At 41.4% G+C, this 20,799-nt stretch overlaps 2 protein-coding genes across 3 annotated transcripts in view; one reads left to right on the forward strand and one right to left on the reverse strand.

The window, feature by feature from the left end:
• Positions 1 to 14,797, reverse strand: part of eif4eb (eukaryotic translation initiation factor 4eb) — a 69,728-nt gene extending 54,931 nt beyond the window's left edge. The window contains exon 1 of one of the 2 annotated variants that reach the window (XM_062042332.1): positions 14,649 to 14,797. In XM_062042332.1, coding sequence (XP_061898316.1) covers positions 14,649 to 14,753 — 105 coding nt within the window. In that variant the 5' untranslated portion in view covers positions 14,754 to 14,797. Of the gene's footprint in view, positions 1 to 6,261; positions 6,535 to 14,648 lie in introns of those variants that run through there. The other variant, XM_062042331.1, reaches the window with a different exon arrangement.
• The window catches only part of metap1 (methionyl aminopeptidase 1), a 108,427-nt gene continuing 102,373 nt past the window's right edge, over positions 14,746 to 20,799 (forward strand). The window contains exon 1 of the mRNA XM_062042330.1: positions 14,746 to 14,917. Coding sequence (XP_061898314.1) covers positions 14,801 to 14,917 — 117 coding nt within the window. The 5' untranslated portion in view covers positions 14,746 to 14,800. The remainder of the gene's footprint in view (positions 14,918 to 20,799) is intronic.

Raw genomic sequence — 20,799 nt, forward strand, 5'->3', positions numbered from 1 at the left:
AATGGGACCAAATCTTCTGGGTTAAAAGTATACATACAGCATTGCTAATATTTGGTAACATGTCCCTTGGCAAGTTTCACTGCAATAAGGCGCTTTTGGTAGCCATCCAGAAGCTTCTGGCAAATTTTTGACTGCTCCTCTTGACAAAATTGGCGCAGTTCAGCTAAATTTGTTGGTTTTCTTACATGGAATTGTTTCTTCAGCATTGTCCACACATTTAAGTCAGGACTTTGGGAAGGCCATTCTAAAACCTTAATTCTAGCCTGATTTAGCCATTCCTTTACCACTTTTGACGTGTGTTTGGGGTCATTGGCACCCAACTGCGCCCAAGACCCAACCTCCAGGCTGATGATTTTAGGTTGTCCTGAAGAATTTTGAGGTAATCCTCCTTTTTCATTGTCCCATTTACTCTCTGTAAAGCACCAGTTCCATTGGCAGCAAAAGAGGCCCAGAGCATAATACTACTGCCACCATGCTTGACGGTAGGGTTGGTGTTCATTTTCTCCTCCGAACATATTGCTGGGTATTGTGGCCAAACAGCTCACTTTTTGTTTCATCTGACCACAGAACTTTCCTCCAGAAGGTCTTATCTTATCGTTTTGCTGCCAATGGAACTAGTGCTTTACAGAGAGTAAATGGGACAGTGAAAAAGGAGGATTACCTCCAAATTCTATTGCCAAAAATATTTGGCCACCCATACAAATTATCAAAATCAGGTGTCCTAATCACTTAGACCACAGGTGTATAAAATCAAGCACTTCAGCATGGAGACTGTTTCTACAAACATTTGTGAAAGAATTAGCCGCTCTCAGGAGCTCAGTGATTTCCAGCATAAAACTGTCATAGGATGCCACCTGTGCAACAAATCCAGTCGGGAAATTTCCTGGCTCCTAAATATTCCAAAGTCATCTATCGGCTTTATTATAAGAAAATGGAAGAGTTTGTGAACAACAGCAACACAGAAACTCAGCCACGAAGTGGTAGGCCACGTAAACTGACAAGAGAGGGGTCAGCGGATGCTGAAGCGCAAAGAGGTCGCCGACTTTCTGCACAGTCAGTTGCTGCAGAGCTCCAAACTTCATGTGACCTTCCAATTAGCCAACATACAGTATGTAGAGAGCTTCATGGAATGGGTTTCCATGGCCAAGCAGCTGCATCGAAGCCATTCATCACCAAGTCCAATGCAAAGCGTTGGATGCAGTGGTGTAAAGCACGTCACCACTGGACTCTAGAGCAGTGGAGACGCGTTCACTGGAGTGATGAATCACGCTTTTCCATCTGGCAATCTGATGGACGAGTCTGGATTTGGAGGTTGCCAGGAGAACGGTACATTTCCGACTGCATTGTGCCGAGTGGGAAATTTGGTGTAGGAGGAATTATGATGTGGAGCGGGCCCCTTCCTCTTCCAACATGACTGTGCACCAGTGCACAAAGCAAGGTCCATAAAGACATGGATGACAGAGTCTGGTGTGGATGAACTTGACTGGCCTGCACAGAGTCCTGGCCTGAACCCGATAGAACACCTTTGGAATGAATTAGAACAGAGACTGAGAGCCAAGCCTTCTCGACCAACATCAGTGTGTGGTCGAAAATTCCTATAAACACACTACGCAACCTTGTGGACAGCCTTCCCAGAAGAGTTGAAGCTGTAATAGCTGCAAAAGTTGGACCGACATCATATTGAACGCTATGGGTTAGGAATGGGACGGCACTTCAAGTTCATATGTGAGTCATGGCAGGTGACCAAATACCTTTGGCAATATAGTGTATCAATACAGATATATCAATATATATATATATATATATATATATATATCAGGGTTTCCCGCAGCGCCTAAACTAAGGTCTTAACAAGCTCTCCAGCCACACATGCGCATAGGGCTGGGCGATATATAGATATACTCGATATATCGCAGGTTTGTCTCTGTGCGATATAGAAAATGACTATATCGTGATAGATAGATAGATAGATAGATAGATAGATAGTACTTTATTGATTCCTTCAGGAGAGTTCCCTCAGGAAAATTAAAATTCCAGCAGCAGTGTACAGAATTGAGATCGAATTTAAAAAAGTAAATAATGGGGGTAAATGAAAACAAAATAGAAAAATATTACAATAGAATAAAAACAAAAAGCATCAATGAGAATACAAATATAACAGTAAAATAAGAATATAACAAGAGAAACTAGGCATTAGTGACCATGTTATGAAAACGTATTACACTGTTATTGTTTTGCATCCCCCGTCATTCTAGTACCCCCCCTCCCTCCCAGAGAGGAGTTGTACAGTCTAATGGCGTGTGGGACAAAGGAGTTTTTTAGTCTATTAGTCCTGCACTTGGGATGAAGCAGTCTAGCACTGAACTGGCTCCCCTGGCTACTGATAAAGGTATGCAGAGGGTGACTGGCATCATCCAGGATGCTCACTAGTTTTTCCATCTTCGAGTATACGTTCTCACGCAGTTGCTTTTAGCTGCGGGACATTAAACTGCATGCATTTCTCACTCTTTCCTGTCTCTCCTTCTCACAGAGACTTTAAAACAAGCGCACCTTCTTAAATACGTCACATACAGTCACATGAGCAACGTCACACGCTCCTGCGGAGCAGACAGGTAGCGACATGGTAACGTTAGCTGTGATGCTAACAGCTAACGGTGTGGTTTGAGTGGTAATACGAAAGAAAGAAGGTGCGAATCTGGTAACAAATGGAGGAATAATTAATTACCAAGAAAAACAGCAAGGGGTCCATCGTTGGCTTCAAGCGGGAATATGTCTTTACATGTCAACATCTCCGTTCGGTGCCACACCAACTAAATGCCAAAGCAACTATTTCCACATCAACACCGTAGGACATATACTATTTGATATGCAGCTAATTTTTATGTGACACTTATTGAAATATCTTGCGTGTCATCATGCACAAAAGTGCACTTTATTTGTTTTAAACTATTGTAGTGGCGTTCTGTACAAAAAGTGCACTTTAATTTAGTGTGATTTTGAAATGTCATCTTGGTGACATCATTCACAAAAGTGCACTTATAGCTTGTTTTAAAATGTCTCTGACAATCTTGCACTTTCTGTTTTGGAAATGACATGAATGTTTGTGCCACTGCTTAATGACTGTTTAATAAATATAGTTTTGCTAAATTGACTTAGTTGTGATTTCCCTCTCTGCATGAGAGTTTAAAATGAGCACATATTAGTGCATTATGAACAAGTATGTTTTAATGTAGACACACAGAATCATCATACTGCTGTGATTATATGTATCAAGTGTTCATTCAAGGCTAAGGCAAAATATTGAGATATATATCGTGTATCGCGATGTAGCCTAAAAATATTGAGATATTAAAAAAAGGCCATATCGCCCAGCCCTACGTGCGCATTTAAAAAACTATCTCTGTCCCTAAGCAAACGCATACACTGATCGTCATACACATGCCAAAATACTGGGGGCGCTGTAGCCTAGGACTTAAAGGCCTACTGAAACCCACTACTACCGACCACGCAGTCTGATAGTTTATATATCAATGATGAAATCTTAACATTGCAACACATGCCAATACGGCCGGGTTAACTTATAAAGTGCAATTTTAAATTTCCCGCTAAACTTCCGGTTGAAAACGTCTATGTATGATGACATATGCGCGTGACGTCAATAGTTAAACGGAAGTATTCGGAACCCATTGAATCCAATACAAAAAGCTCTGTTTTCATCTCAAAATTCCACAGTATTCTGGACATCTGTGTTGGTGAATCTTTTGCAATTTGTTTAATGAACAATGAAGACTGCGAAGAAGAAAGTTGTAGGTGGGATCGGTGTATTACAGGCTGACTGTAGCAACACAACCAGGAGGACTTTGACTTGGATAGCAGACGCGCTATCCGACGCTAGCCGCCGACCGCACGGATGATCGGGTGAAGTCCTCCGTCCTTCCGTCGATTGCTGGAACGCAGGTGAGCACGGGTGTAGATGAGCAGATGAGAGCTGGCTGGCGTAGGTGGATAGCTAATGTTTTTAGCATAGCTCTGTGAGGTCCCGTTGCTAAGTTAGCTTCAATGGCGTCGTTAGCAACAGCATTGTTAAGCTTCGCCAAGCTGGAAAGCATTAACCGTGTATTTACAGGTCCATGGTTTAATAGTATAGTTGATTTTCTGTCTATCCTTCCAGTTAAGGGTTTATTTCTTTTGTTTCTATCTGCATTTAAGCACGATGCTATCACGTTAGCTCCGTAGCTAAAGTGCTTCGCCGATGTATTGTCGTGGAGATAAAAGTCACTGTGAATGTCCATTTCGCGTTCTCGACTCTCATTTTCAAGAGGATATACACTACCGTTCAAAAGTTTGGGGTCACATTGAAATGTCCTTATTTTTGAAGGAAAAGCACTGTACTTTTCAATGAAGATAACTTTAAACTAGTCTTAACTTTAAAGAAATACACTCCATACATTGCTAATGTGGTAAATGACTATTCTAGCTGCAAATGTCTGGTTTTTGGTGCAATATCTACATAGGTGTATAGAGGCCCATTTCCAGCAACTATCACTTCAGTGTTCTAATGGTACAATGTGTTTGGTCATTGGCTCAGAAGGCTAATTGATGATTAGAAAACCCTTGTGCAATCATGTTCACACATCTGAAAACAGTTTAGTTTGTTACAGAAGCTACAAAACTGACCTTCCTTTGAGCAGATTGAGTTTCTGGAGCATCACATTTGTGGGGTCAATTAAACGCTCAAAATGGCCAGAAAAAGAGAACTTTCATCTGAAACTCGACAGTCTATTCTTGTTCTTAGAAATGAAGGCTAGTCCATAAAATTGTTTGGGTGACCCCAAACTTTTGAACGGTAGTGTAGTATCCGAGGTGGTTTAAAATACAAATCCGTGATCCACAATAGAAAAAGGAGAGAGTGTGGAATCCAATGAGCCAGCTTGTACCTAAGTTACGGTCAGAGCGAAAAAAGATGCGTCCTGCACTGCACTCTAGTCCTTCACTCTCACGTTCCTCATCCACGAATCTTTCAACCTGGCTCAAATTAATGGGGTAATCGTCGCTTTCTCGGTCCGATTCGCTCTTGCTGCTGGTGTAAACAATGGGGAAATATAAGGAGCCTTTCAACTTGTGACGTCACGCTACTTCCGGTACAGGCAAGGCTTTTTTTATCAGCGACCAAAAGTTGCGAACTTTATCGTCGATGTTCTCTACTAAATCCTTTCAGCAAAAATATGGCAATATCGCGAAATGATCAAGTATGACACATAGAATGGATCTGCTATCCCCGTTTAAATAAAACAAATTCATTTCAGTAGGCCTTTAAGACCATTTTAGCCAATCAGAAACATCCAAAACGTCATTTCCGGAGGCGGCATATAGCAAAAATAGCAGGTCACGGCAAGAAATAATTATATATGTGGACTGACGAGAAGTAGAGCTAGTTTTAAGCATCATTTTGGAGTTTAAAGTTAACAAAACTCAACAAAGTGTTGACTGGGAAACTTGCCAGTCCAAGTATGGTGACATTCTTACCCTATTTTGGAACGGTACGGACTTGGAGGGACATCTGAGGAATTTCCTCATCGGAAAGAGGACATCACAAAAACAACTATCAACACTAAACTGAAAGTGATTCGTGGAAAGTACAGACAAGCAGTCGACACAGGTGGAAGAAGTGGTTACGGTAGAGTTGTTTTGCTGTACTTCCAACTATACCAGCAGATCTGGGGCGGTTCTCCATCAACTACATCCATTCAATTTGGAATAGATACATGAAAAAAAAGAGAGAAAAGCGCTATACGCCGAGATGAGCGGTCGCACCCTCTTTCGCTCCCGATCGGGAATCCAAACAACTGCTCGGATTATCCCACACTTCCTCCTTTTTCTACTGTGGATCACGGATTTATATTTTAAACCTCCTCGGATACTCTACCCTCTTGAAAATGAGAGTCGAGAACGCGAAATGGACATACACAGTGACTTTTATCCCCACGACAATACATCGGCGAAGGACCTTGGCTTTGGAGCTAACGCGTTAGCATCGTGCTTGTCTGCACATCGAGGCAGAAGAAACATGCCCCTGACTGGAAGGATAGACAGAAAGTCAATAATACTACTATTACTTCTACTATCAGGAGACACTGAACTCAACCCTGGACCTGCAACAACACGGTTAATGTTGTCCCGACTGGCGAAGACTAGCAATGCTACTGCTAGCGTCGCCATCGAAGCTAACTCGGCTACCGGCTCATCTCAGCTCAAGCTCACCTGTGCTCCAGCGGTCGGCGGCTCGGCGAAGGACTTTGCCCCGTTCATCGACACGGTCGGAGGCTCGGCGGCGGCGGTGGAGGACGACCCGGTCATCAGAGAAGGCAGCGACTCAGCGGCGGTGAACGACGCGGCGGCTGCGGTGGACGGCGACCCAGACATCGGTGATTGCGGGGAACTGCACGAGATGGCGGGGGTCCACGCGGCCTCTCCCTGGTCCCAGACGGTCGAGGACGTGGCATACACAGGATTTAGAGGCGCCTTTACACAAACATTTTCGTTATTCTCTTTCTCTTTGTCTTCAAAAAAGCCCGCCAAAAGGAAACCCAACCCCACACCCAGCAACCCTACCTGGCCTCCCTCCCCCGCCCCTCCCCCTTCCTCTCCCTCCCCCTTCACCTGGAGGACGATCAATATGCCTCTCTCTCTCTCTCTCTCTCCTTTCTCTTCAACTGCAACAGCAATAATAACCAACAATTTTTCTGGTCAGTACCACAACACAGCGGACTCTGATGCTCTTTTTGGTTCCAGTGGACTACACATTATCCACCTTAATGTGAACAGCCTCTCTGGAGCCAAACTCGACCAAATCAGAGAAATGTTCCTCAACACGAAGGTAAAAATCTTGTGTTTCTCTGAAACCAAATTTGATCAAAGTATTTCTGACTCAGAGATAGAAATACAAAACTTTTCGGTTATCAGAAAGGATAGGAATAAACACGGTGGGGGCGTTTGTATGTATATTCACCAGGATATTAAATACATAACTCGCACTGATCTTAACCACAATGACCTGGAATCTGTGTGGGCGGAAATCAAATTTAAAAACGCTAAGCCGGTACTAATAGGGACTGTTTATAGACCCCCTAATCAGAGTGATTTCTATGGGGCTTTGGAAGAATGCTTGGCAGGGACAGACAACATGGAGAAAATTATAACTGGGGATCTGAACACAGATATTCAACGCAAAGATGCGCCTGTCTTCAGATCCTTCAGCAAGTTTTGTAATCTGCACGGTCTTTCCCAGCTAATAGCGCTACCCACAAGGTAGTGTGATTCCACCCAATCAACCATAGATCTCATTCTCACTTCAGACCGGCCTAAAATAAAAAATAGTGGGGTCATGATCTGTGGTCTTAGCGACCACTATCTAACCTTCTGCACCCGTAAAATAGCTAAACCTAAAGCCAATGGCCACATAACAGCCCAATCCAGATCCCTCAAAAAATACTCCAATGACAATTTCAATTTAAAATTAGTTGAGTGGGACTGGTCCCCTGTGCTCGCGAGCAACCTGGTCGATGTCGCTTGGGATCGCTTCAAAACGGCGTTCCTAAAGATACTAAATGACATGGCTCCCGTGAAAACAGTCAGGATCAAAGCCCGCTCGGAACCATGGATGAATCCGGACCTATTAGCTGCCATAAAAGACAGAGACAGGAAATACTCTGAATACCAAAAATGTAAAACAGAAGTAGATAAACAACCCAATAATATCAACCTCAAATGACTCCTTTCAACTCTCAAAAAGCAATGCAATAAATTAAGAAATAAGTCAACCAACCTGACTAAATCCTTAAAAAAAAATTACATTAACGTCAAAATAGAGGAAAACACAAATAAGCCACGTGAGCTCTGGAAAATTCTCAACAACCAGCTTCCTGGTTGCAGCCAGAAACTTAAAACAAGACTCACCAACATCAGCATCAAGGAGGGTGACTCCCTCATTACAGACAAAATGGAGGTAGCTAGCAGACTTAACATCTTTTTCACCAGCATAGCCGCAACTCTTGTCAACAAGCTGTCCCACCACTCTGGTCGCTTTGGTGTAGAACACATTAAAGCCTTCTACAGAAAGCTAGGAGTATCCAACGATGATTTCAAATTAGAAATGGTCACAGCTGACGAGGTGTTTAAAAAATTGAGCGCGCTCCACCCTAACAAGGCCACCGGCCTTGATAATATTCCCTCCAGATTCCTCAGGGACTCTGCCTCCATCATTGCCCCGATCATCACGCACATAAAAACCTATCAATTACACAAGGCCAAGTACCAAAAGATTTTAAGATAGCAAGAGTAACTCCCCTCTTTAAAAAAGGAAGCAAATTGGAACCTGGCAACTACCGACCTGTTTCTATTCTCAGCTCCATTTCGAAAGTAATGGAGAAAATAGTTTATGAACAGGTCGATAGTTACCTTGCCACTAATAAACCCATGTACAAATTCCAATCCGGCTTCAGAACTAACCACTCCACTGACACATGCCTTCTCTATCTGACCGACCACATCAAACATGAGGTGGACGCGGGCAAATACTGCGGCATGGTCATGCTGGACCTTCAGAAGGCCTTTGACACCGTTAACCACGCTATACTGTTGGATAAGCTCAGAGCAATCGGATTTAACAAAACCTCTTGGAGCTGGATGCAATCTTACTTGGAGGGGAGGGAGCAGGTGGTAGAGGTGAACGGCACCGTGTCCCCCCCCCTCTCGGTGAGTTGTGGAGTCTCCCAAGGCAGTATATTGGGACCTTTACTGTTCCTAATATACATAAACGACATGTCATCTGCATGCGACTGTGAATTGTTTTTGTTTGCGGATGACTCTGCCTTGCTGGTATCCGGCAAGGACAAGTCACAGGTGGAGAAAATCCTCAGTGCTGAGCTCTGTAGAACTTGCACCTGGCTCGCTGACAACAAGCTATCCATACACTTGGGTAAAACAGAATCCATCCTGTTTGGGTCCCACATCAAACTTAAGAAAGTCAATGACTTCACCATAAAAGTAGGTGACAGTGTCATCACCAGGAAAGATGAGATCCCCTACCTAGGTTCCATTCTAGAGGCTAATCTTTCCTGTGATAAAATGGCAACCATGGTCATCAAAAAGGTCAACCAACGAACGAGATTTCTCTACAGAATTTCCTCTCTGGTCAACAAAAGCACCTTGAGGATTCTGGCGGGAACTCTCGTTCAACCCTTTTTCGATTACGCATGCACCTCCTGGTACCCTAGCACCTCCAAAACCCTCAAATCTAAACTCCAAACATCTCAGAACAAGCTAGTCAGGTTACTTCTAGACCTCCACCCCAGATCCCACCTCACTCCTACCCACTTCTCTAAAGTGGGCTGGCTCAAGGTGGAGGACAGAGTTAAACAACTTGCACTGAGCCTAGTCTATAAAATCCGCTACACCTTCCTGATACCGAAGTACATGTCAAACTACTTCCTTAACGTAAATGACCGTCATAACCACAACACCAGGGGGTGCTCCACTAACCACGTTAAACCCAGATTCCGAACTAACAAAGGTCTTAACTCATTCTCTTTCTATTCCACATCAATGTGGAATGCGCTCCCAACAGGTATAAAAGAAAGGGCATCTCTATCCTCCTTCAAAACCGCAATAAAAGTTCACCTCCAGGCAGCTACAACCCTAAACTAACACCCTCCCCGGATTGCTAATAATCAAATGTAAACAATCAAATGCAGATACTTTTTCTTTTGCCTTCTGATCTCTCTCTCTCTCTCTCTCTCTCTCTCTCTCTCTCTCTCTCTCTCTCTCTCTCTCTCTATGTCCACTACTTGATGTCCATATCCCCCCCCCCGCCCCCTCCACACCCCTGATTGTAAATAATGTAAATAATTCAATGTGATTATCTTGTGTGATGACTGTATTATGATGATAGTATATATGATAGTATATATCTGTATCATGAATCAATTTAAGTAGACCCCGACTTAAACAAGTTGAAAAACTTAATCGGGTGTTACCATTTAGTGGTCAATTGTACGGAATATGTACTTCACTGTGCAACCTACTAATAAAAGTCTCAATCAAAAAAAAAAAAACATCAGATATTGACACAAGCTCTCACAGGAGTTGGGATTCTCCATTCACCCTTGACAGCCTGGTCACAGACAAAGATATGCCGAATGATGTACAAGAGCAGCAAGATTCCAATGGGAGCAATCCACAATCTTCTGTGGTGAAAGATACTTCAGGTATATGGGCGTAACTTCATTGCTAGGAAGTAATATTGTTAAAAGGTATATAGATGGGGGCATCAAAACATTTTTATATAGATAGATAGATAGTACTTTATTGATTCCTTCAGGAGAGATATGAACTGCACTGCAATTACAAATGCTCTCAGATGACCACTTTCAACAATGTGGAATCATATTTTCCCCATGTGTTTGAATATTATCATTGTTTGACAACAGTGTGACAAAAATACTTGCTTTGGAATCAGAACTCAAGATGGCAAGCATATATAATAGTTCAGCTGTTTTAGATGTATTTAAATAGGGTTGTATTAAAAATGCTTTGAGTAGTTTCTTGTAATAAATAATATTGAGTTAAATAAAACTGCAGTTTCATTAAATGTTGTTTTTTTTATGTCAAAATTAAAATACTTTGAAGTGCTTTATTGACACACATTGTTTCCCGACAATGTTGAGGGCCATTTGACATGTTGTAAATAACATGTCACTATCTTACACCTGTGCTAAAGTGGGTTTATCCCAAATAATGTATTCATGATTATTGAATGTAATTTTGTAAAAATCCTTATAAAATGTTTTTTTTTTTCACTAGGCAAAATTCAACAGCCACAAGCACGACAGACTAAAACGAAAACTTCCAATGGAGACAAAGTTGCTGAATGTAGTAGAAGAAGATGTCCAGATAAAGAAGAGACTTCTGAACATGATGGAGCCATCAGAGAAGCGACCGTCTGACAATTTAGACAAACCAACATCAAATTACTAAGTCAAAATATTGACTTACTAATAATGACATACTTAGTATCTTAGGTAACTAGGACTGTTTTGTGTTTTGTTTATACTTTACGAAAAAAATATCGAGATATATATCGTATATACCGTATTTTCCGCACCATAAGCCGCACCTAAAAACCAAAATTTTTCTCAAAAGCAGACAGTGCGGCTAATAACCCGGTGCGCCTTTTTTATGGATTAATATTCATATTTATTTTCATAAAGTTTAGGTCTCGCAACTACGGTAAACAGCCGCCATCTTTTTTCCCCGTAAAAGAGGAAGCGCTTCTTCTTCTACGGTAAGCAACCGCCCCCATAGAAGAGGAAGCGCTTCTTCTTCTACTGTAAGCAACCGCCAAGGTGAGCACCCGCCCCCGTAGAAGAAGAAGCGCGCGGATATTACGTTTCATTTCATTTGTGTGTTTCTGTAAAGACAACAAAATGTCTCCTACTAAGAGACACGCGTACAAGGTTCCACTGACTTTTGATATTCATGTGAACCGCACTGTGGATACAACGGGAACACGTACGGTGAATATTCACACCACAGGGAATGAGAAGTCGTCCTACTGTGGTTCTAGCTTGCCATGCTAATGGCCAGAAACTTCCACCCACGGTGATATTCAAAAGAAAGACCTTGCCAAAAGAGAACTTTCCAGCCGGCGTCATCATAAAAGCTATCTCGAAGGGATGGATGGATGAAGAAAAGATGAGCGAGTGGTTGATAGACGTTTACGCGAAGACACCGGGTGACTTTTTTCACGCAGCGCCGTTCCTGTTGATCTACGACTGCATGCGCGTCCACATCATCGATGGTGTCAAAAAACAAGTGAAGCACACCGAAGAAGAATAATTCGAGGGATTTGTGGATGAGTAATAACTTCAGAAAGTGAGCTTTAAATGTTTATTTTGTGTGTTGTGTGACACTAACGTATGAGCAACGTTGAGTTATTGATGTTGCAATTGCTCTGCACTATTTTGAGTGTTACTATTTTTGTGATTGCACATTTCACATTACATTTTGGGAGTGAACAGAGTTGTTAGAATGCTGGTTTGTAATATATTATTAAAGTTTGACTGACCTATCTGACTGTTTTGTTGACATTCCCTTTAGCGTAGCGTAGGTGCGGCTAATAGCACGGGGCGGCTAATAGGTAAACAAAGTTTTGAAATATTCCGTTCATTAAACGTGCGGCTAATAACACGGGGCGCCTTATGGTGCGGAAAATACGGTAGCCATTCTGCAAATGGAGCGGAAAACAACCAAACATGTAAGGCTTCTTTATTTCTCTAATATTTTTATTTATTATAAGATATTGTTATTTGGTTATTTTTTAATAAACAATGTGTTCAATGTAATCAGAGTCTGTAGTCTATCCCCCCCCCCCCCCCCCCCACCCCCCAGGCTGTGGTGGCAGCGATGAGGTGAAGACGTGATGGCGACAGGCTGAGTTACATATATACCGTATTTTTCGGACTATAAGTCGCTCCGGAGTATACGTCGCACCGGCCGAAAATGCACAATAAAGAAGGAAAAAAACATATATACGTCGCACTGGAGTAAGTCGCATTTTTGGGGGAAATTTATTTGATAAAATCCAACACCAAGAATAGACATTTGAAAGGCAATTTAAAATAAATAAAGAATAGTGAACAACAGGCTGAATAAGTGTACGCCATATGACGCATAAATAACCAACTGAGAACGTGCCTGGTATGTTAACGCAACACATCATGGCAAGAGTCATTCAAATAACTATAACATATAGAACATGCTATACGTTTACCAAACAATCTGTCACTCCCGATCGCTAAATCTGATGAAATCTTCCTCCCCGGTGTCGCCTCTGGTATGCACCGTTTCCTTTCTTTCCATTTTCTGCTGCATATTTCACTACGTCCGGCTTGTAATCTGCAGTATATGATTTCCTTTTCGGTGCCATTTTAGTTCAGCCCTTCTCAGTTTTTATAAGTTACCGCCAATGTTGAAATAATCAATTTTAATAGCTACGGATGTAGCAGCAGTTAGCATTCCATGACCCACAATGCACTTCTGCCATGACGCACAATGCACTTCTGCCATGACCCGCCCCCGCCGAATTCTTATTGGTTGACGTATGTGACGATTGCTGACGTGTGTGTGACGATTGCGGACATTTGCTTCGGCTCTTATGCGAATGAGATAAATAACATTATTTGATATTTTACGGTAATGTGTTAATAATTTCACACATAAGTCGCTCCGGCCAAACTATGAAAAAAACTGTGATTTATAATCCGAAAAATACGGTATGTAAATATGTGTGTATATATGTATATATACACACACATATATATGTATATATACATACACATATACAAACCTTTTTTTCAACAATGTCGCTATTATAATTACTAAAAAGGATAAAATGGCAACTATTTAATGAGAATAAACTATGCGCTTGTGAATTAAACATTTGTACTCCCTTTGAAAAGCAGCCTATACAGTAAGACACAATGGCTGACGCGCCATTGTGTTCCAGGTGCCATTTTGTGGGGGATTTGGTCCAAACTGTTATTTATTTTCCATGTGATGTTCTAATGCGTGTTCAGCTCTCAAGAGTCTGAAGTGGAAAATACTTCTGCAGTATGATGGCACAAGTCACAGACGCACTTTGTTTTAAATTACGTCAAAAATGCAGACTTCTCACTGCAATGGAGGGAGGCATCAGCTTTGAAAGCAAAAGGTAAGAAACCACTTTCCTATTGGTGGAAAAAAGCTTGTCAATAATCGATCATTCAAGCATTAGAGGCCATTTGGTTGCGGGGGGAGAGGGGAATGGTAAGCCAACAATACTATCAAGTGGCCAAATTACTCACAGGCCTGACACTTCAAGGATATTTTTTATTTGATTTTTGGTGTGGACAAACACTTTTTTATGAAGGTAAATACAGTAAATAATATTTCATTAAAAAAACATTTGTTGTACATTATTTTTAATAATACATGTTATATTTGTATAAATTATAAAACGGGTTAATAACACAACTCTATTTGGATTTCAAGTTTTAATATGATTTTAGGTCCAAATGTGTTAATCAACAATGTAAAATAAAACAATAACTGTTGAGGAGTTAAAGTAAAACATAAAGCTAAACACAAAAGTATATACAACAGCTAAATCCTTCCTTGGACTTTAAAAGTTAATTTTCTGGTGCCGCTATGCCCCCGGTCGCATTTGAACACCCCTGCTTTAACGCACTTACTTCAAAGTTCATGAAAACAACGTGTAAGGAGTTTTTGACACACGGGATTAAATGTGTCAGTAAGTGTGTCATTGTCGTTTATCCCATAAATCTCCAGCAAATTTACTAAACAATGAGTTAATGTTTGGACAAAAGTGGACGGCGATTCTCAACGTCATCTTAAAAGTTGCGAGAAGTCCATACAGCTTTGACGCTCCGCTTAGATCGTAGATACAAAGCGAATACAAAGCAAAACAGAAAAATAATAGCCTGTTTACAGTTCATGTTAACTGCGAATACGAGAAAGTTGAATAATATATGTTTAAGCACAACCCTTTAAAATATTTTGAAGTGTTGTTTTTTTAAAGAAAAAGTGCTCACCGGTTCGGCAGTCGCCATTTTACAAATCTGTTCGGAAAGTGTCAAGTGATTGGACAGCACGCAGCAGCGTGACCAGCCATTACGGACATGCGCAGTGTGTTGCATCTGGCTGGCTGTTTCCCTGGGACTCCACCCCTCCGTCAGACGAAGGCATGGCGAGCACAGAGGAGCTTAAAGAGTGTGAGACGGAAGGCTGCGACAAGGACGCCAAACTCCAGTGCCCCACGTGTATTAAGCTTGGCATTCAAGGCTCCTATTTCTGCTCACAGGTAGAGCTTTTCTTCTCTGCTCTCATTTAATTGAAAAACCCGCGGTTTGCCCTGCGCCGGGGCCCTGTTTCTCATCACGAGGCTGACATGTAGCTGCCAAGCTAGGTGAACGTGTAGATGCCATCGTTGTATTCTCTTCTTTGACCAAAAGTTTGACATTATCCTCACGATGTGCGATGTTGTATAGAAGAGTAGTTTAGTGTAAATAATAATAACAGCCGGGCTAATCATGTTGAAGAGTACCATACTACTAGCTGCCTTACTCTTGACTGCTCGGCTAAAGGAGTGAATTTGTTACGATTATTGGCTAGAATTGGCAGAAAAAATAGTTTGACGAACATGTTTTATGAGCGCAGTCTACATAGCTAAAAGTGGTCTCGATTTTCATTATTTTTATTTGAATGAGATGAGCTCTTCTCAAAATTAACATCACAGAAGTGAAACATGACAATCATTCATTCCCTAAGCACCATATTTAACCCTGGCACTTTTTGCACCAGTGGTTCTCGAATGAGGGTACTTGAGATCTAAACCATATGAACATAATACGCATGTGTTGAGGGGCACATAAGTATTTGATGCCGTGCTGGTTTTGTGAATTTAAAACCCTACAGAGTATTCCTATTAATCAGAATATTGTAAATAACACGTAATATTTTCAACTATCTAAAGTAAACTGCCAAGGCAACACAATGCATTGCTGATTGACATGTAAATGGTAGTGCTATTGATTTTGGAATTTTACAGATTATGTACAGTATTACAGTTACAGAAAATTGTGTGCATGTAAACAGTCAAATAAGGCTGCAATGATTAATCCATTAATTTGATTACCAAAAGCTTCGATTTGTGTTCTGTTTTGATTAATCGTTTAAGTATAATTAATAAAAGTGTGTACAATCCAGACTAGGGCTGGGCAATATAGCCTTTTTTTAATATCTCAACATTTTTAGGCCATATCGCGATACACGATATATATCTCAATATTTTGCCTTAGCCTTGAATGAACACTTGATACATAGAATCATCATGCTGCTGTGATTATATGTGTCTACATTAAAACATTCTTGCTCATACAGCATTAGTATATGCTCATTTTAAGCTTTCATGCAGAGAGGGAAATCACAACTAAGTCAATTTAGCAAAACTGTATTTATTAAACAGTTATTAAGCAGTGGCACAAACATTCATGTAATTTCCAAAACAGAAAGTGCACGATTGTCAGAGACATTTTAAAACAAGCTATAAATGCACTTTTGTGCATGATACCACACAAGATATTTCAATAAGTGTCACATAAAAATGAGCTGCATATCAAATAGTATATGTCCTACGGTGTTGATGTGGAAATAGTTGCTTCGGCATTTAGTTGGTGTGGCACCGAACGGAGATGTTGACATGATGTAAAGACATATTCCCGCTTGAAGCCAAACCACCGTCAGACGATGGACCCCGTGCTGTTTTTCTTGGGAATTAATTATTCCTCCATTTGTTACCAGATTCGCACCTTCTTTCTCTCGTATTACCACTCAAACCACACCGTTAGCTGTTAGCATCACAGCTAACATTACCATGTCGCTACCTCTCGCTCCACGGGAGCGTGTGACGTTGCTCACGTGACAGTATGTGACGTATGTAAAAAGGTGCGCTTGTTTTAAAGTCTCTGTGAGAAGGAGAGACAGGAAAGAGTGAGAAACGCATGCAGTTTAATGCCCCGCAGCTAAAAGCAACTGCGTGAGAACGTATACTCGAATATCACGATATAGTCATTTTCATTTGGGGAAGGCGCGGTGCGGTTGGGAGAGTGGCCGTGCCAGCAAACTGAGGGTTCCTGGTTCAATCCCCACCTTCTACCAACCTCGTCATGTCCGTTGTGTCCTTGAGCAAGACACCTTACCCTAGTACCTGATGGGTCGTGGTTAGGGCCTTGCATGTCAGCTCCCGCCATCAGTGTGTGAATGGGTGAATTTGGACATAGTGTCAAAGCGCTTTGAGTACCGTATTTTCCGCGCCTTATATATGGATTCATATTAATATTCATTTTCATAAAGTTTAGGTCTCGCAACTACGGTAAACAGCCGCCATCTTTTTTCCCCGTAGAAGAGGAAGCGCTTCTTCTTCTACGGTAAGCAACCGCCAAGGTAAGCACCCGCCCCCGTACAAGAAGAAGCACGCGGATATTACGTTTCATTTATTTGTGCGTTTCTGTAAAGACCACAAAATGGCTCCTACTAAGAGACACGCGTACAACGCAGAATTCAAACTCAAGGCAATAAGTCACGCAGAACAACATGGAAATAGAGCAGCAGCGAGAGAATTGAACATAAATGAATCAATGGTGCGTAAGTGGAGGAAGCAACAAGATGACCTGCGCCAAGTAAAGAAGACAAAAAAGAGTTTCCGAGGGAACAAAGCAAGATGGCAACAGTTGGAGGACAAACTCGAACAGTGGGTTGTTGAGCAGAGAGCAGCAAGCAGAAGTGTCGGTACCATCACCAGTGTTTCCCATAAACTGCCAAGATACCTGTGGCGGTGGGGGCGTGGCTATGGGCGTGGTCACCATGATATCATCTAGTAATTTGCATAATTTACTACAATGATTTGATTTTCTCCAAAAAGGCTCAAAAAATGTATACTTACTAATTAATTGTTTTAAACATCCATCCATTTTACAATATAATTACAACACTTTATGTACATATTTATATACAGATTTGAACAATAAGTTATTCACTGAAATATATTTATTAATTGTGGTTCTTACAAAAAATATATCTTATAAAATATAAAAGCTAAAATGTCTCAAATCTCTGCTCCTTTAATTAGTGCATACTAAATAATTTAACTTTAGCCTACTACTACGACCATATTATTTACCAGCAACATAAAGTGAAACAGAGGCAGAGGTGTCCTGCCACAGTCAGTAACAAATAAACAGAAAACAGTAGTGGTGGTAGATAGACACAGAGCTTCATCAAACATCTGATCCACTGAACAAAGAGCTCCAAAAATCTTGAACTTTAGACTGCCATCAGTTTTACTCCCTTCACTTAACCATGTGTTTCCTACTGCCTGCAGACTTTGCACCCTTTGTTATATACACATGTTGTGTTTCTAATATAAATACATTTAATAAAGTCAAATACAAATAAGGCAACAAGAGAAGTATCCTACACTTCTCTTTTGTAAAGTAAATCTGAACAGCCGATATGGGCATCTACATCAACTATATGATTTGCCTGAGAAGCTGGAGAGGACAAAAAAAACCAAACATTTTTTTATATTTTTTTAAATTTTTTTTTAATTTTTTTTATTTGTGGCGGACGTAATTCTTTCGTGGCGGGCCGCCACAAATAAATAAATGAATGTGTGGGAAACCCTGATCACTATTCGAATGAAGGCAACAGCGCTAGCAAGCAAACTTCACTTGGATGATTTTAAAGGTGGTGCTTCTTGGTGTTTCCGGTTCATGAAAAGACGCAATCTCTCCGTCCGCACACGGACTACTATTTCACAGCAACTGTTTATTTTGTGTGTTGTGTGACATTAACATTCGAGCAACTTTGAGTTATTGATGTTGCTATTGCTCTGCACTATTTTGAGTGTTACTATTTTTGTGATTGCACATTTGCACATTACATTTTGGGAGTGAACAGAGTTGTTAGAACGCTGGTTTGTAATATATTATTAGTTTGACTGACCTATCTGACTGTTTTTTTTGACATTCCCTTTAGCGCAGCGTAGGTGCGGCTTATAGGTGAGCAAAGTTTTGAAATATGCCATTCATTGAAGGTGCGGCTTATAACCCGGTGTGGCTTGTAGTGCGGAAAATACGGTACCTTGAATGTAGAAAAGCGCTATACAAGTATAACCCATTTACCATTTACCATTCTATATCGCACAGACACAAACCCGCGATATATCGAGTATATCGATATATCGCCCAGCCCTAATCCAGACCTAATAGTTTCTAGAACTTTAAAGGGTACCTATTATACGAAACCAACTTTTCATATGTCCTGAAAATTTGAAATAAAACTGCAGAGGCATGACGCCGATATTAATGAAATAATCTTGCCTTCCTTCGTACTTCCTTCAAACAAGCCGTCAGGAATCTGCTTGACCTGTGATGTCTGCGGCTATATCCATATGTTGTAGAAATTTCCCAGAAGAGCTCAATAAGCTCCTTCTTTTTCTATATCTTGTTGTAGGGCAGACTAACTTGTACATACATGCACATGCATCCTTTGCTGTAGCCATTTCTAATTAGAGATGTCCGATAAATGCTTTAAAATGTAATATCGGAAATTATCGGTATCTGGGTTATTTTTTTTATCGGTATCGTTTTTTAAATTTTTATTATATTTATATTTGTATTATTAAATCAACATAAAAACACAAGATACACTTACAATTAGTACACTAACCCAAAAAACCTCCCTCCCCCATATACCGTATTTCCTTGAATTGCCGCCGGGTATATAATATGCGCCTGCCTAGAATTACCGCCGGGTCAAACTCGTTTCGCAAAATAATTAGCATATGCCTAGAATTACCGCCGGGTCAAACTCGTCACGTCACGAGTGACACTTCACCTTTCAAGGCATCATTTTCAAAATGGAGGAGGCTAATTTCAATAATTTAAAATCGCATAAAGGGAAGAAGATCAATCAATCAATCAATGTTTATTTATATAGCCCTAAATCACAAAAGTCTCAAAGGGCTGCACAAGCCACAACGACATCCTCGGCACAGAGCCCACATAAGGGACGTCGATGTGAATGACTATGAGAAACCTTGGAGGGGACCGCATATGTGGGTAACCCCCCCTCTAAGTACAGTCCCTAGTGGATCCACATACAGTGAGAGTCCAGTCCATAGTGGGGCCAGCAGAAGACCATCTCGAGCGGAGACAGGTCAGTAGCGCAGAGACGTCCCCAACCGATGCACAGGCGAGCGGTCCACCCCGGGTCCCAACTCTGGACAGCCAGCATCTTATCCATGGTCACCGGAACCGGAATAACCCGGCGAGGGGTCAAAGGAGAAAAGAAAACAGCAGATCAACTGGTCTAAAAAAGGGGGGTCTATTTAAAGGCTAGAGTATACAAATGAGTTTTAAGATGGGACTTAAATGCTTCTACTGAGGTAGCATCTCTAACTTTTACCGGGAGGTACTGGAGCCCGAACAGAAAACGCTCTATAGCCCGCAGACTTTATTTGGGCTCTGGGAATCACTAATAAGCCGGAGTTCTTTGAACGCAGATTTCTTGCCGGGACATATGGTACAATACAGTCAGCAAGATAGGCTGGAGCTAGACCGTGTAGTATTTTATACGTAAGTTTTAAAACCTTAAAGTCACATCTTAAGTGCACAGGAAGCCAGTATAGGCGTAATATGATCAAACTTTCTTGTTCTTGTCAAAAGTCTAGCAGCCGCATTTTGTACCAACTGTAATCTTTTAATGCTAGACATAGGGAGACCCGAAAATAATACGTTACAGTAATCGAGACGAGACGTAACTAACGCATGAATAATGATCTCAGCGTCGCCAGTGGACAAAATGGAACGAATTTTAGCGATATTACGGAGATGAAAGAAGGCCGTTTTAGTAACACTCTTAAAGGCCTACTGAAATGATTTTTTTTTTATTTAAACGGGCAGCACGGTGGGAGAGGGGTTAGTGCGTCTGCCTCACAATACGAAGGTTCTGAGTAGTCCTGGGTTCAATCCCGGGCTCGGGATCTTTCTGTGTGGAGTTTGCATGTTCTCCCCGTGACTGCGTGGGTTCCCTCCGGGTACTCCGGCTTCCTCCCACCTCCAAAGACATGCACCTGGGGATAGGTTGATTGGCAACACTAAAAACATTGGCCCTAGTGTGTGA

Source organism: Entelurus aequoreus, linkage group LG03, assembly GCF_033978785.1.
Source record: "Entelurus aequoreus isolate RoL-2023_Sb linkage group LG03, RoL_Eaeq_v1.1, whole genome shotgun sequence".
NCBI classification, from domain to species: domain Eukaryota; kingdom Metazoa; phylum Chordata; class Actinopteri; order Syngnathiformes; family Syngnathidae; genus Entelurus; species Entelurus aequoreus.